At 43.7% G+C, this 15,673-nt stretch overlaps 2 protein-coding genes across 3 annotated transcripts; both read right to left on the reverse strand.

The window, feature by feature from the left end:
* Nucleotides 1–6,075: 6,075 nt before the first annotated feature.
* On the reverse strand, nt 6,076–10,508 carry LOC100384009 (uncharacterized). Of its 2 annotated transcripts, XM_020539110.2 has the most exons (8): nt 10,236–10,508; nt 9,275–9,489; nt 7,816–7,948; nt 7,558–7,702; nt 7,378–7,455; nt 7,169–7,281; nt 6,912–7,015; nt 6,076–6,772 (listed from the first exon to the last, which is right to left on the reverse strand). In XM_020539110.2, exons 3-8 carry the CDS (start codon nt 7,816–7,818, stop codon nt 6,454–6,456), a joined length of 762 nt encoding a protein of 253 aa, XP_020394699.1. In that variant the 5' UTR covers nt 7,819–7,948; nt 9,275–9,489; nt 10,236–10,508; the 3' UTR covers nt 6,076–6,453. The 2 variants fall into 2 exon arrangements, with proteins under 2 accessions (XP_020394699.1, NP_001170091.1); NM_001176620.1 differs by lacking the exon at nt 9,275–9,489 and having other exon boundaries at nt 6,090–6,772; nt 10,236–10,411.
* A 2,143-nt stretch (nt 10,509–12,651) lies between these two features.
* On the reverse strand, nt 12,652–14,912 carry LOC100192810 (Heterogeneous nuclear ribonucleoprotein U-like protein 1). The gene is made up of 6 exons (NM_001138003.1): nt 14,526–14,912; nt 13,664–14,428; nt 13,383–13,571; nt 13,189–13,297; nt 13,020–13,078; nt 12,652–12,933 (listed from the first exon to the last, which is right to left on the reverse strand). The coding sequence occupies exons 2-6, from the start codon at nt 14,039–14,041 to the stop codon at nt 12,745–12,747; spliced, it is 924 nt and encodes a 307-aa protein (NP_001131475.1). The 5' UTR covers nt 14,042–14,428; nt 14,526–14,912; the 3' UTR covers nt 12,652–12,744.
* Nucleotides 14,913–15,673: the final 761 nt, after the last annotated feature.

Genomic DNA, 15,673 nt, shown 5'->3' on the forward strand with positions numbered 1-15,673 from the left:
TGGGTTTGAATCCCAAACAAGTCAAACTTCTTCACAATTTTTTCCAATCCCATCCAATCCATGTGTATTGGGAATAACCGAACAAGCCCTGAGTTGGAAGTAATACCTCCGTTCATAAAAAAAGTCAACAGTGTCATATTCATTTACTTGAGCTGCGCCTTTGACTGAACGTTGTAGTGAAAAATATTAATTAGTTTTTTTACTTAAGTATGTTAATAGGTTAAATTCAAATTATATGCAAGAGATAGGATAAATATTGTAGTTTCTTTGTTTTAACACTGTAAATATAGATAACCAAATTTAGAAGGTATTGCTGCTAGAGATAAAGAAAATATATACGATTGAATCTTCTAGAGTGTTGTAAATAATTAAAAATATTCTTCTAGTGGATGAAATTTAGAGGACATTGTTTGGAAACAGCCTTAGACTAGCTCCAACAAGGGACCCTAAAGGGTTCTGTACCCTAAATATAGAGGATCGAATGGTCCTCTACGCCCTCCAGCAGCGTCCTCTAAACGGTCCTCTAAATTTAGAGGACGCTGCTGGATTCTCTATATATAGAGTTCCTCTAAACGATCTTCTATCCATTTGAATACTTTAAATAACCGGTTTAGCAAAACTAAAATATGTACAATACATTTGAGAGTATGACAAATACGTATGTACAAAAAATAAAAATAAAAAATGTTTCTAATATAGATATTTGAGTATAGAGGACGTGATTTAGAGGACGTTGTTGGAGAGGAAGGAGATATAGAGAATGGAATCTTTTAGAGGAGACTGTAAAGAACGAATATAGAGGATGAATATAGAGTACGTTGCTGGAGACAGCCTTAACCCGTTGAGGTCTAGCGCCTAGCTAGTTCATATATGCACACGGTCTTCTATTGCACAAAAGTCCTCCACCGATGGCTCCACGTCCGGACGACGTTGTTGTTGCGACTTGCGAGAGAAATTTGGTATACTCCTCGCGCGAGCTCTTGGCCAATCCGTAGAACCGTTGAGGGTCAACTGCTGTTCGCCTGGAAGGACTAGAAAGTGACGAGGCACGGCCAGGTCGCCGGGAGACCAGCGCCTCCTCTCGCTCGCGTTCAGCGAAAAAATTTAAAAAAATGGAGAAATAAGACTCAGTGTGAAAGGATATATATGATGGATATGGACACTTGAGATTCATACTTTATTCCCGCATGATTAGAGCAACTCCAGTAGTTCTCTAATAGACTTACTAAATCAACAATTTAAGTAGTTAACACAAAAACTCATCTCCAACAGTTCTCTAAATGAACTTTCTAAATTTAACAACTTCTCATCTAACCTTATTTTCTCTCTACATTTGGCAATCATTTAGCAACTCTCTAAACAAAAATGTTTACTGCATTATGTAGATAATGAAGGTAATTGATGACATTTGTGACTTTATTTTTTTATATGGATAGATACAAAACAAAACTACAACCTATATTTAGAGAACTATTGGAGAACTCATATTTTTTTTACTCCCAAAGTTATTTAGCAACTTCTTAAATCTGTGATTTAGAGAGCTAAAATTTACATAACTATTGGAGTTGCTCTTAGTTGACTAATCGAACGAAACGACCACGTACTGATAGCCAGTACTAAACTAGCTTCTTGTCTAGGCTAACACTGCGATCTCTTGTGTTTGGTTTGGAGTCAAAATAGGATGGGATAGGGTCATCCCTAATTTAGGGGCAGGGTCATCCTTAAGAGTCACTGCTGTTTTTGTTTGGTTGAAGGGATAAACTTGGATGGAACCAATCCAGTTTTTGTTTGAATGGTGGTTTTGTCACTTGTTGGGAGGCAACACGATTTTTTCAGCACCGCGACAGGGGCGGGGGCGACTTCATCCGCTCGTTTTTGGGGACGGCGCCGCCACCGAAAATGGTCTAGGGTTCAACTCGCCTCTGCTTGACCCTCATCCAAACATGACTGAAACTGTGGCCGCCTCGTTCCGTCCCTCTTTGTGCATTCAACCAAACGCACCCTAGGAGTAGAGGGGTCGACCACAATAAGACTTTGTACATCCATAATTTATGGGGATTGAGGGAGATTGAGGAGGATTTTAACTTGTAGGGGATTTAATCACTCTCAATCCCCATGGGTTTGATAAAAACGAACAGGGTCTAAGAAAGAATGGATTGGCAGTGGCGGGGAAAGGAAGAGCAAGTGGCGAGAAAGGAAGAGCAGATTATTTAACTATTTGAACCGTTGATTTTAATAGTGTGTTAAATCTATATACAACTTATTTGGTGAATTTAATGGGAATTATGGATATATAGGTAATTTGGTTGGGTAAGCTTTAAAGGTACGTAGTTGGGCGCTTGGACAAGTATCAGTACAAGCACCTCCTCCGAGATTCTACCGGATGGCAAAAAAAATGAGTACCTGGTATGTCAGCCACATGAGCTAGTGTTGTTTATTTATGTCGCAAACTTGAATCTTTGTTATGTCACAGGCATCAGACATGCTTTTTCTTCCCTCCGTCGTATATGAATCACCTGTTTTGTCCTGTATACGGCATATATACCGCTGCCGCACAAACCAAATTGGAATAATATGAACCGTCTCCAACTAAAATAAAGAGAAGGACACGATTGTCACCTCATGAGGTTCCTTAAGACACGACGACAATGATGATGATAATGATGATAATGATAAGTTAGATCGTCGATGTGGCTTGCCACGGCCACATCGCCCAAAGGACGGCCATGGGCCTAGAAGATATAGATCAAGTACTTGAGCGACCGTGTTAATAGCTGAGGGACAAAAAAATAAGCTTCTGACGACAGTTAAGTGACCATGTTAAAGCACCTATTTGTATAGGTGTACATTTGGGCTGTCAGACCCGGTCCAAGCGCAAAAAGGCTCGGCCTGTTAGAATTTCGGGTCATACCGAACCGGTCCACGACCTAGCACGTAATTGCTTAAACGTGTCAGACTTATTTTCGGGCGGCACGAAATTCAATTTTTGACCCGAAATTCACATCAGAGCCTTAAATTTAAAATAAATTTATTAAAACAAATAAATTTGACCAAAAACAAAGTTCATATTTGTATTAGGGTCTGTTTGGTTGGGCTGTGGCTGTGAAAAAAGTTGCTGTGAGCTGTGAGCTGTGGAAAAAGCTGTTGTAGGCTGTAAGATGTTAAAAAGCTAAAAACCGTTTGGTGGAAACCACTAAAAGTCGTTAAAAATTCTTCGATATATGTTATCATAGTTCCATCCGAAAAGCCACTAAAAGCATGTCCAGGTGTGCTTTCAGATTTGCACTACGAGAAAGTCGACTTTTAGAAAAAGTTGCTTCCTGGATCCAGCCCTTTGGTTGGCTTTTGGCTTTTAAGGGGGCAAAAGCCAAAGCCAAAAGTCAAACCAAACACACCCTTAAGTTACCGGAGCTATGCAAGGACTACCTCGTTAAAAGGTCATTTTGTTAGAAAGAAAAAGAGTATAATCAGCTCTATACAGAGTTTGTAAGTTCAGTTCATTATCTAATGTTCATAACAAAAGTAAAATTATATCACATACTTTAATTTAAAGCTACAAAAAACATCTAACTAGCACCATCTCTAGCTTTGTATTTTTATCAAGTACATGAAAGTGTGGAATGAAGTGTGGTTTTAATGAATACTAGTCGGTTACTCATGTGTTGCGACGGCTCACAATAACAATACCCACGTAAACTATCCACCAAAAAGATCTCAAGATTTTTTATTGAATGTCTCCGCTTCCGCATAATATTTTTTTATGAACGCACGGGTACCATAAGCAGCAAATCAGGGACCCCGTCCATCGCATCCCCCACTTCCAAGGGTTCGTAGAGCAGTAAGGGAAGGGAAGAGGCGGGCATACCTGTTCGTTGCCGGAGAAGGACACGACGAATACATGAGCATCTAGAGACGACATATGTAGTATACCGCTAGATACATACAGGGAGAGAGCACGCAAGCGGAGAAAAAAGCCCAGCCGGAGCAGCTCCAAACTGAGAGGCACCCGCACCAGGAGTCAGTCCGAGAAGGGCGAGAGAATGCGAGTGCTTCCTAGCCATGGACCCGCCGAGGCGACACAACACCACCACCAACTCTGTAGCATATGTCGATTGTTGTCGTGCTACGGGCCTTGGTTGTCCAATATCTCAAATCTGGACTCCTCATCGCCAAGATAACCTAAGTGTGGCAGTCGCCACCGTGTCCTCCTCGGCGCCACGCGCGAAGAAAAGCCAGGAGTAAGACCGACTCGGCCGTACCCGCGTCGATGAGCATCGGTCGGTTCGCGGCTGTGATCGTGGGCGGGGGCAGCGGGTTGGGGAGGAAGAACAGAGCGAAGGGCAGAAGACGAACAGGACGTCCGACAATGGCGAAAACAATGGTGCATGTATGCTGTAAAACATCCTCGTGGACGTGCAATAGCCACTGCGCGGGTCGGTGTCGGGGCTGGTGTCGGACGAATACGGGGAGGAGGCGCTTGCTCCCACGCCCTCTACCGAGAATGGGCGCGGAGGCGGAGGCATGAGGGGAGAGAGAAAAGAAGCAGGATGGCAAAGAGGTGCAGCAACTGAGACGAGAACCATCATTATTGTGCGAGATATAGATGGCCAAATGGGTCATGTCTGGTGGGCTGGCCCAGGGCACGACCCATTTAATAGTGCCTGGGCCAGCCTGGCATGAGCGTCGTGTCGTGCTTGGACCGTAGCCTCGGCCCGTAGTGGTGACCCGGCCGAGCACGATTATATTTTTTATTTTATAAAAATCGTATATACATATGAAAATTTTATATTCAATATTAAAAACACTTGACCATGATGTTCTACTGGTTAGACAGCTTTACTCAGTGTCCCCACTTCGTACACCATTTTTTTAACATTTACACTAATTTAACCAAATGGCCCCACTAGCTAACGGGTCGGACGTGGAGGTTGTCTGCACTGAGAGGCGCAACGGGTTAATTTGAGATAGATGTGAGGGGTTATTCGTAAAAATATGACGTGGGACGACCATTGAAACTGGTGCTACTTTAATATAGTAAAGATAAATAATATTGTAGACCTTTTCGTGCCTCTATATGGATCATTTCGTACATACCTTAAACGGGTCGTGCTCGTGCCTGCCCATAGGCCGCGACCTCGACCCAAACCCGGTCCGATATATCGGGTCATGCCAGACCGACACTAAAATATTTCAGGTGGTACTGTGACTGGGCCGTGCCTTTTTCGTGCTTCGAGCCGGTCCATCAAAACGGGCCGCGCAAATATACGCCTATACCTATTTGTGCTGGAAAAAAAAACAAAGCAAAAGGGCAGAAAGACAAAGGCGCAAAGCATAGCGAAGCCAGCCTTGCCCGGTGGCGCGGCAAGTTCCTGGATCCTCCTTGGGTCACGAGAACTTGGGAAAAGCATCGCATGGCCGGCATAGCACGTCACTCATGGCAGACCAAAGTGTAAAAGGCTGGCTCACCTGGAACGTCTTTGTCATCGGGAGGCCTTTCTTGGATCTTGAGCGCTACTACCTAACCATGGCAGTAGCCACATTGCGACATATAAACTGAGAAGAACGTTGGCGTTGCCAGGACGAAACAGAAACGATATGTCTCGAAAATAAAAAGGGAAACAGAAACGAGAAATCGTATATCGAGAAGGAAAACAAGAAGATGGAGTAGTGTGGTGCTAGCATGATGGGGAGGCAGATTTTAGTGTTGGTATAAAAGGCCTTTCTCAAGTACTCCTGAAGGGGACAGGACAGAAGGAAGTGGGCTGAGAATCAGAATCAGCCCGGAAGGAAAGTGTTTCCAAGTTTAGGCCCCAGCCCTACCACGAAGACGAAGTGGGGGAAAGGATTTGCAATCGCCGAAACAATCATTAATTTTGCTGTTGTTTTCTCGTTTCCACGCTCCTCCTCTACTGCCTTTGGTCACTTTAGCACTCGGCGCATCGTCAAAGAAAGCTTCAGGCTCACTCAACTGCTAGCTACCTACTCCATGTCCATCGTACACGGAGCATCTAATCTCTTCTGTAGAGGAACAACAACAAAGGCTTAACAAAGGGAGAGTGGCCGGGAATCAACAGAAAAAGGCAACTATTCCTCCAAACAAAACAATAGCTGTAATTGCACGGACAAATTATTATTCAAGCAGAGTACGGAGCAGCAGCCCATGGCTAGACAGGGAATTGCCCCTATGAGCTAGCTAACACTACCGCTAAGCTAACAAAATACAGAGGACAGAAGGAAATAGGCAGGTGTTCTTCCAAATGATTGGACATTGCACATACAGTTGTCCCGAAGGACTCACCCAGGCCACATTATTCACTTTTGTCCCAGCCCAGGACCCCTACCTCCCGGAAGCCAGGTCATCAGATGCCTCCCAACTAATTGTCTCTCTCCCAGCTTCGCTAGGCATCTGCTAAATTTCCGACAGATTTAAATGCTGGACTATGAAGGTTCCGCCTATAATCTCTTCAAGCTCTTCTTCCGTGCATCCATCTTTTTCCTATCAACAGGTACTTTGGAAGGCATTGGGCCATCCTTCCTTCGTGCCGCCGCCGCCGCCGCCGCTCCTACAGTAGGATCAGATACAGTAGGGCTCTGATCCTGCAAATTTGTGCCAAGTGCTCTGGATGCAGCGGAGGTAGGTATTGCCGGTGGCATCGATGGTGCGTTCTCGTTGGGAGCAGTGCTTGACTTGTCGACATTCAGAGCTGTGGTCGACTCAGATATAGCTCCAGTCTTGGACTTATTCTTGAGGGCATGGATGCCAGTGTATAACCTGCATTATGGAGTAACATAATTGCTGTAGTGTCAGTATTGCTGGCATAAAGAATCGAAGGTTCCTGATACAGTACTTTTCACCAATAAGAGGACACGTATGAGCACTCCAAGTTGATAATGTAAGTTCAAGGGCTGACCTTGCATGCCGTGCATATTCCTCATAATTTTCGAGTAGCATCTTCCCAGCTTGTTCATTAAGTGCAGATTCAGGAAATGGTTCGACCAGAAGGCATCTCACTACCTACAAGGCATGCCAACAAGCAACTCAGTATGCTTCAACCATGTTGGACAACTGCAACATATCCAGCTGTGGTCTACTAGATAAAAAAACAGATTTTGTAGTACTACAAATAAAATAATAGACTGGTTTATGTCTGTTGAATGTCGATCTTACCAGAAGAACATGTCTTAATCCAAGGCTAGGATTCCAATCCTTCTTCAGTGTGTTTACACATATCTCACCACTAGTAGCTATGTTTGGATGGAAAATTTTTGTCAAGAAGAATCCTGCAAATCGAAGTAATGACAAAGAGTCAACATATTTTTAACTGCAGGTTTCATTTCAACAAAGGAAGAAGTTTGGAAATCTCAGAAGATAACTACCTTTTGGGGGAGATTGAGGGAAATCATGAGACAATAATAGCTTCATCCTGAACACTCCATTCTCATATGGAGTTCCAGCTGCACGATGTCCAGATTAAAATTTTAAGATAAACTATTAAAAATAGTGAAAATGGAAACTATGAACAAATCATGTTCATATATGGAGACCAAAAATATTACCAGGGCCTTCAATATCAGCAAAAATAGTAGTGAAGTCATCATCATTGACAGTCACATTAATTCCTTCTGCAGGTGACTCATTAAGATTCTTCAGTTCTTTAGCCAATTGCCTGATGACATTTGGTGGGAGGTTCTCATTGGTTGCCTTCAGTGTCATAGACATTCCATTACAATCATGGGATACAGTACTGCTAAGTTGTAATGATTCTCTTTCACAGCACAAGAAGTCCTTAAAAATTGAGAACTTGTAATGCTCACCATGGAAGCAATGTAGCAGACAGTTTAAAAAATGTCTTATTACTTCAACTAGAACTGTTGTTGTAACACAATAGCACCCTTTGTGACCACAAAAGGCCTTTGTGCAGTTGCAACTCCGTGGCACCGTAAGAACCTACAGAAACCAAGTGTATCAGCATTTCAAGTATAACACTTAACTGTGGCAAGCACAATACCTATGCAACTAAAATTTATTTGATCTAAAAAAAACCGGCGGGAGAGAAAAAGACCGCCCTCCCGGTATTATATTAAGAAGAGATCGAAACATGGTCCCGGACGAGATAACCCCCAAACCCTGTCCTCCATCACTAGCAGGCCGTCACCGCCCACTCTGCAACGGCCCAGCCGAAGGGTGGCGCGTAGGACGTAACCCAGGAGCAAGCGGGACACAGTGAGGGGATTTTTTTAACCAAACCATAAATTCGCCCCCGAGGGGGATCGAACCCAGGGCCTAGAGGTGCTACTCGGAAACCTTAACCACCCAATTTATCATTTACATGTTGTTTAGTGTTGACAGCATAAGTTAATACCTAAACACTGGGGCGAAGCCCGGTAGAATGTTGTGGATGCATATGCACCCATGAAAAATTATAAAACTAGTGATTTTGATCAATTTTTCACCATATATGCACCACCTACAAATTATTACTATGCATCCTCAGGGCATTTGCACCCTCCTCTGATTTACTCTAGCTTCGCCATTGCCTAAACATCCAAGGATCAAAGACGAAAGTTACGCAAAATTAGCAACCCACTCCTTAGAGCAACTCAAAGAGACATAAAAGGACTCCCTGTAGTTATTTCTTGGGCGATTCTAGTTTTTAAAATTTGATAATCTGTATTTTTTGTACTTCCTGAGTGCCATCGGAAAGACAATGATCCTTTTGTATTGCTTTTCAGTGCCACCAGGAACTACTGATCATATTAGTTTGGACATTGAATTAAATTTGTATGGAATCTACACCACTGCTTGCTACCTGTAGTACTTCTGAAATGACAGTTTTAAGAGCAGCAGCAGCTCTGCTGCAACAAGTTTCAGAACTTTGGCAGGGAGTCATCTTTTCAGTTTTATTTGTGTGAAGATATATGTTGGCACCAATGTGTTGCTACCTGAACTGTGTTCTGCCAAGCAATGTGTATATGGCTGAACTGCAGTAGTAATACTAGTTGTGAGCTAGATGTGGATAACTTTGTAGGCTGAAAGAGAGCTTAAAATCATGGCAATACTAAATGAAGGAAAACTACTGATTGTGCATGTGCAGAGCAGCCACATGCCCACATTCTTAAAAAATTGGAGCTCTCAAAATATTACTGTGAAACTAAATAATGAACCGTGAGAAAGCACATAGAAATTGTTTTCAAATATGACAGCAATAGTTGTGAAATGAACGAAACAGTATTCTACACGAAGGGTAACTGGTGCCCACAGCAGATGACTTACTTCCTCGTGGTTGGGTGAAGCGGAAGGACCCACGATACACGCTGGTGGGGAACAATTGCGATGTGACAGACAGGTAAGGAGCGGTACAAAGTTGTTACGTGTCACTTTTAAAAGATGGAGAATGAAATAAATTGTGAATTTGCTGTGGAGCGTTGTTGTTTGGGAGACCAATTAGAGAGCCTCAAAATCATGGTTTCTGGGTAACTCCGTTGGAGCTGCACACACAAGTTCCACAGTAGTAATTCAATGCTTCTAAGAAATGAGAAGGCGCATTAACTGCAAGTAGCTATTGCTGGCACATATCCACATCTTCAATAAATTGCCCCAAGGAACAATTTTGCCAAGAACATGTAGTTGGAAAATTGGCTCTAGATATAGTACATTCCTAGTCGTACGCTACCAAAAACATGTTAATCTAGCAATGAGCCACTTCCACAGGCTAACTTTGTGAACAATATCATGACCATTGACCATAACAAGATGAAACACTGGGCACTGAAAAGTGCCAAGAATTCGCTCCTTCCTCACATCTAGAAGCGCAAGTGGGCACATGCCCCACCCTGAGCCACACAAACCCCTGTCTGACCATCTAAGCTCTGCGGAGTGGCAGAACATGGGTCTATCTAAGGATTCAGAAGTGTTTCTGCCCACAAAATTAGGCTTGGGGAAATGCGGGGCCAATCGATCGACCAAACAATCAACGCTTCTTTACAGTAGCGAAACACCGCGTGGGTGGATCTGGGGCCGGCTGGACATCCGCTCTACCCCCAGGCCCCAGCATGAAAAATGGACCGATCACCAACTCGGCCCCGCTCCGAGGAGGCCGCTCGCGCACTCCGCGGTCTGCGCCTGTGCCAACTCACCCCAGACCACGCCCTCCGGCGACTCGGGGACGAGGGGCACGCACTCCGAGGGCAACGATCGACCGGAAAAGTAGAAGTACGGGACTGCAGGTGCCTACCTCAGGCGATAGGCGGGTCGGCAGCGGAGCGGCTGAACAAGCAACTGAGTTGTGCGGCGGTGGCCGACGAGAAGGGACAGTTGCCGCCGCTTGGGTGGTTCTCGGACGGTGCGGAATCGGAACCCTAGGCGGGGAGGAGGAGGATTCAATTTGGGAAATTGAGAGGTGGAGAGGAGAAGAGGCGGCCGGTAGGGATGAAAACGAACGACTCTCTCGTTTTTTCAGTTGCCGGAATCGGAACCCTAAGGGCATGTTTGGTTTCCTGCCTAACTTGCCACACTTTGCCTAACTTTTTTGCCTAAGGTTAGTTCTTCAATTTGAACGACTAACTTTAGGCAAAGTGTGGCGTAGTTAGCCACGAACCAAACAGACCCTTATTACCGGAAGTGGGACTGTGAGAGCGGACAGGAAAAGCCCGAAGCAGAAATGATATATATCATAAACATAAATATAAAATCATTTTTTAATTTGATATATTAATTAAATAATATAGTTAAATATAGTGTATATAAACAATATATATTGTTTATTATGGATAACTTACAGCAGTTTGCCAACCAAATTTCAGTTTTTTCTCGCAGCAGCTTTTTTAAAGCAAACAACTTACATCACCTTGTACACAGCTGACAGCTAAATCAAACGTAGCCTAATACTGTATGAAAACAAGTTGATGCGAAAAGAAATTCGACGAAAATGGATGGGCCGAATCTCACGTCGCTTATTATTACAAATATTGAGTTCGTTATTACGTATATAACGTCGACATCGACCTCTCTCGTTCTAATGATTATAGTGTTAACACTGCTTATATATTACTAGGTATGTGCCCGTGCGTTGCAACGGCATACAAATTGACGAGCCTCCAACAACTCGGGACCTTGACGACGAACGGGGTAAGTACAATAGTGACGGCAAAATTCGTGATTAAACAATACCCATGTGTTACTACGACCCATAAATTACACAACAACTATATGAATACATGGACATTGATATCTTTTGCTATACATTGTTTCTTTCTGATTTTATATTAGATATTCGAACTCCTGTTCTAGCAGTATACCAACCAGGTCCACCGATACATAGTGTGAAACAATCCCTACAATATACGAAACATTTTTTATGACGTAGACATCTTGTCGTTCCAAGAGTTTTTCAGGAGCTCAAACTTCAGGAGCTCAAACTTCAGATAGAAAATTGAGAAATCAGAAATTACGGTCACAATAATCAATGATTAAAGAATAACTCGGCTATGGTGAAAGCATCCCCAATTAGATAGGTTATCTTCTAGAAAGATCATAAATAAAAGGAAGAGCACATATGCGCCAGGACAAGAAGGAACCGAGACATAAAAAATTGTTAGACTTGACTTGCTGCATCATATCCATGTCTTTTACTTCAACTTGTACCTTTATATCACTGATGGAGATAGGATTAAATCAACAGAGGAGTTTCTGCACGCTAGCAGTGTGATGGTGGCACCAACGACTGCAGCCGAACAAAAATATAAAAGACAATGTTCCCCGGGTCAAATTCCCTCATGAGAACTACACAAGCTGTTATAGCACTTATACACAGTTTCACTCTTTTGATCCAGAATATATACGCAATTTTATTCTTGGATCAAAAGAGTGAAAATGCGTATAAGTGTTATAGCAGCTCACTGGATATTGAGTATCAATCATTCAAAACAGTTTTATCATTAGGTTGGCATAATGTTTTGTACAAGCTACTCAGATCACTGGATATTGATGCCAACATAATGCATCTAATTGAATGATTGATCTATACTATGTTCGAGAATTCAAACCTTCACAGAGCAAAACAATCAGCCGGAAGAAAACACACTGGCGTACAAGCTCCTGTCGCGGGCACTCGTACAACACTGTTGTACAAACATAACAACAGATGAGAGGGTTCAATGCATGAGAGGGTTCAGAAAGGACAACTGGCTACTACAAAAACAAAAGCCACTTATGTCAGCAAACCTCGTGAAAAAAACGGATTAGTTTTGGATGTCGTTCTTGATATTTTATGGGACTACTCACTCGTTAAAATGCAGAAACATAATCATGTTTCATTAGTTTTGTATGCAATAATTAAGACAAAATGGTGATACCTTAGTTTGGACTATGAACTGCACTTAGTTGTATAGACAAATGGATAGTTAACAGGTGCAGACAAGGCTAAAATGAACATGAATTCAACACAGTAGTTTATGTAAGTTAACAACTTCCATTCTTTATATTAATTTATATCCCTGCTACTAAGTAGCCTAATAAAATTGGTTTACGTTGGTTCAGTTTATACAAAATCACGTATTTCAGTTAACCTCAACTGAAACTTGTTGTTTAATTCAGACAAAATGAACTCCAAATGTCTCACTAAATAAATAGGAAAATAACACCAGATGTTTGAAAACTGTGCACCTTGATTTGCAAAGTGGCTTCAGGATCAAGTGGAGCAGCAGTCCCAGAACATCAGAACATTGTTGTATAGCGTTGCATATTTACACTAATCTGATCCATGATGACATAAAACATACAAGGCACTGTTTCAAAAATAACAATAAAGGCACCATTACATGTTTTTGGTTGCCAGAGTTTCCATAGCTTGGGGTCACATTTCTTGGCAACACACGCTGCATATCATCTAGGGTTCTCTGAGCCTCATCCCTAGAAAGCTCTGTGAAGATTACCTGAAAATGTTTTTAAAGCTCAATGAGCTAAGTAATCATTTGACGCTAGTCAGAAGATGTACAATAATATCAACATTTGAGTATACCTCATCAAAAGGCTCCTTCGAATGAGGCATATCCTTCGAGAGTGGTAGGACAAAATTGGCTGAAAAAGATAATTTAAGGTAACTGGTAAGTAATGGATGTATAGATAATGGGAAAAAAAGGAGCTAGACAGCGAACATGTTAAATGATAATGTGTGTATGTCCAGGTACCTGTCATTTCGTTAACTGCTTCAGCTGGTATTTCCTTTCCCATCTCATTGAAACGCTTCGCTGCCCTGGATTTCAGTTCACTTGGAGTTGGGAACATGACCACATCAGTCTGTTGCATATGGGAGTATTTATGAACCAATCCAGTGCTACCATACAGGAAACCTATCATTTCCTTTTTCTCTTTTACAGCTTACCTTGCGGTAGTTAGCAAATGGCCTCAACTTGCGAATGCGAGCATTCTTGTAAACATTCGTTTGATCGATAATGAAGTTGCGAGGGGTATTTGCAGCCCTAGTCAGCAGTTTGTTGAAAATCCATGTAGCACAATCCATCAGTCGTTCAAAACGCTCACCATAGTTATTCTTACGCAATAATCCTGGCACCTGCAATGATCAAGGTATTAGTTATATATTGAAAAAAAGGTTGCAGGATTAAGGGAACTCCCTAATACAATTGCCACCAGAAGGAAACCAACCTTCATTTGCTCCAATACAAGGTTAGTTCCGAGAAGGATATAACGTTTCTCCTGATGCTCCTTGACCCATTTCTCTGCCCATGTTGACTTGCCAGTGGCCGGAAGACCGACCATCATCATGACCTCACATTTATTTTGCTCAAACGAAGGGCCAAATTCTGAATTCCTTTGAGAAAAAGCTGAGGCCCAGGGTTCATAACCATCAACAGGCAGCAGCCCATCCTCCCTACTGAACTGCATCTCCACGATAACATTCTTCAGCAGGACATGGGGAAACAGTGCGGATCCCCATCGCATCGGCCTCAGAGGAGTGTCAACCAGACCAAGCCCTTTCTCACCCCGCATCAAAATGCCTCGCAATACCAAGCCATTCGCCATTTCTCGCGAACCCTATCGATGCCATGGGCTTGGAATCGAGGTCCACGGCGCAGACGACCGTGTCGCCGACGCCGAACTTGACGTTGTAGTTGATAAGCCTGCGCTGGTGGGAGAACTTCCCCGTGCCCCCGAACCCGAAGCTGTGCTGGGACTCCCCGAGCGCACCTACGAGATCATCCCCTCTCGAGACCCCAATGCGGCAGAGGTGGCGCTCCCCGGAGGTCGTGGGATCCATCTCCACCGGCTGCTCAGCGACGATTCTGCACCCGATGCAGTACCGCCCGCCGCCCCTGGCGCCCACCATCGCGCGCGCGCCGGACCAGCAGTAGGCGAAGCCGCCCTCGTGAAGCGCGCTCCCCCGGAGACCGCCCCCGCCTACATCGAAGTCTGGATGGACGCCGCGGTGAGAACACGATTAGAGATGCGCGTAACAGAAACAGAAGCGTAGAGAAGACGTGGGAGGTCGGGGTTGTCGGGTGCGTACCGAGATCGCAGAACGCTGGGTTGAGCACCACGCGCGGTGATGGCTCAGCGGCGTCCACCTCAGGTTCGGCATCGTGTCGGGGCCGCTTCGATGGTGGCTGCGCGGTCTCGTCGTCGGGCGACGCCATTGGGTTTCCGAAGGGGGCAGACGGCGGAGGAATTGGGGAGAAACTGTTGTACGGTTGGTTCAGCTCCTAGGCTCGCCCCCCGCTGGGGAGTTTGGGGCTAGACTTTTTTCCGAGCCCGCGCGAGGGAAGGGCCGGAGGGGAGGGAGGCGAGCATGGCGAGCGTCCGACGCGTGCGCGGAGGAGGGCGAGGATGGCAGAGCGTGGGGGAGCAGGGGCGGCGAGCATCACGGACGGGATAGCGACGACCGTTGATGGCGGCGATGAAAGCGCGGAGCGGAGGATGTCGGGTGGGAGGCAGAACCGTGATAGGTGTGGACGCCTACGGTCTGCTCTTAAGAAGTAGTAGAGATTGTGTCACATCACCATTTTATATGATATATTATAGCATTTAAGATAAATAGGTTTTATGAAAATGAAAATTTATGTCAACCCGCTTTTAAAGTCTTGAAAACCACATGAAAGAGATGCTACATGTAGCTTAGTTGTACCAAATGACTCGTCAAACTAAATTTTAGCTACTCAACAGTAAAATAACTCTCCAACAGACTAGTTATCTAACTTGTCAAGCTATCCGGCTCTTTAAATTAGTGTTCCCTCACTAGCCAAACTTGGTTAGTCATTCTGACTACCCAAACTAAATAGATAGTGTGTTGGAGTGATATTCTACATAAAGAGTGTATTTTTTATAAAAATGTAAATATAGAGTCAAATAGAGAGCTAAAAATGAAGAGTCTCTTGGGGAGACGATAGATTAGTTCGTGACGTGTACGTTGACAATGAAGGTGTAACACCCCGGGTGTTACCGGAAATTAAAACTTGGCATGATATCATATGTATTGGTATCTTTGTATTATAACACACTTAGAATGCATTCAATAGGACCAAGAAAAACTCAAAAGGAGAGGTGGTGATGGATAGAGTGGAAAACCTAGTTTGAAAAAAACTCTAGTTTTGAGCTCAAAAGTGAAAGCTGAGATATAGCCATAATTTGCCAAAAATCAAAATACCAAAGTTGTAGAGT

This window comes from Zea mays, chromosome 6, assembly GCF_902167145.1.
Source record: "Zea mays cultivar B73 chromosome 6, Zm-B73-REFERENCE-NAM-5.0, whole genome shotgun sequence".
NCBI lineage: Eukaryota > Viridiplantae > Streptophyta > Magnoliopsida > Poales > Poaceae > Zea > Zea mays.

Coding starts and splice junctions, on each gene's coding strand:
- LOC100384009 (XM_020539110.2), bottom strand. Junction 7,016..7,168: donor GATTAAGACATGTTCTTCTG/GTAAGATCGACA, acceptor CATGCCTTGTAG/GTAGTGAGATGCCTTCTGGT. Junction 6,773..6,911: donor GAATATGCACGGCATGCAAG/GTCAGCCCTTGA, acceptor TCCATAATGCAG/GTTATACACTGGCATCCATG.
- LOC100192810 (NM_001138003.1), bottom strand. CDS start 14,041: ATGGCGAATGGCTTGGTATTGCGAGGCATTTTGATGCGGGGTGAGAAA. Junction 13,572..13,663: donor TTGTATTGGAGCAAATGAAG/GTTGGTTTCCTT, acceptor TGATCATTGCAG/GTGCCAGGATTATTGCGTAA. Junction 12,934..13,019: donor CGAAGGAGCCTTTTGATGAG/GTATACTCAAAT, acceptor AAACATTTTCAG/GTAATCTTCACAGAGCTTTC.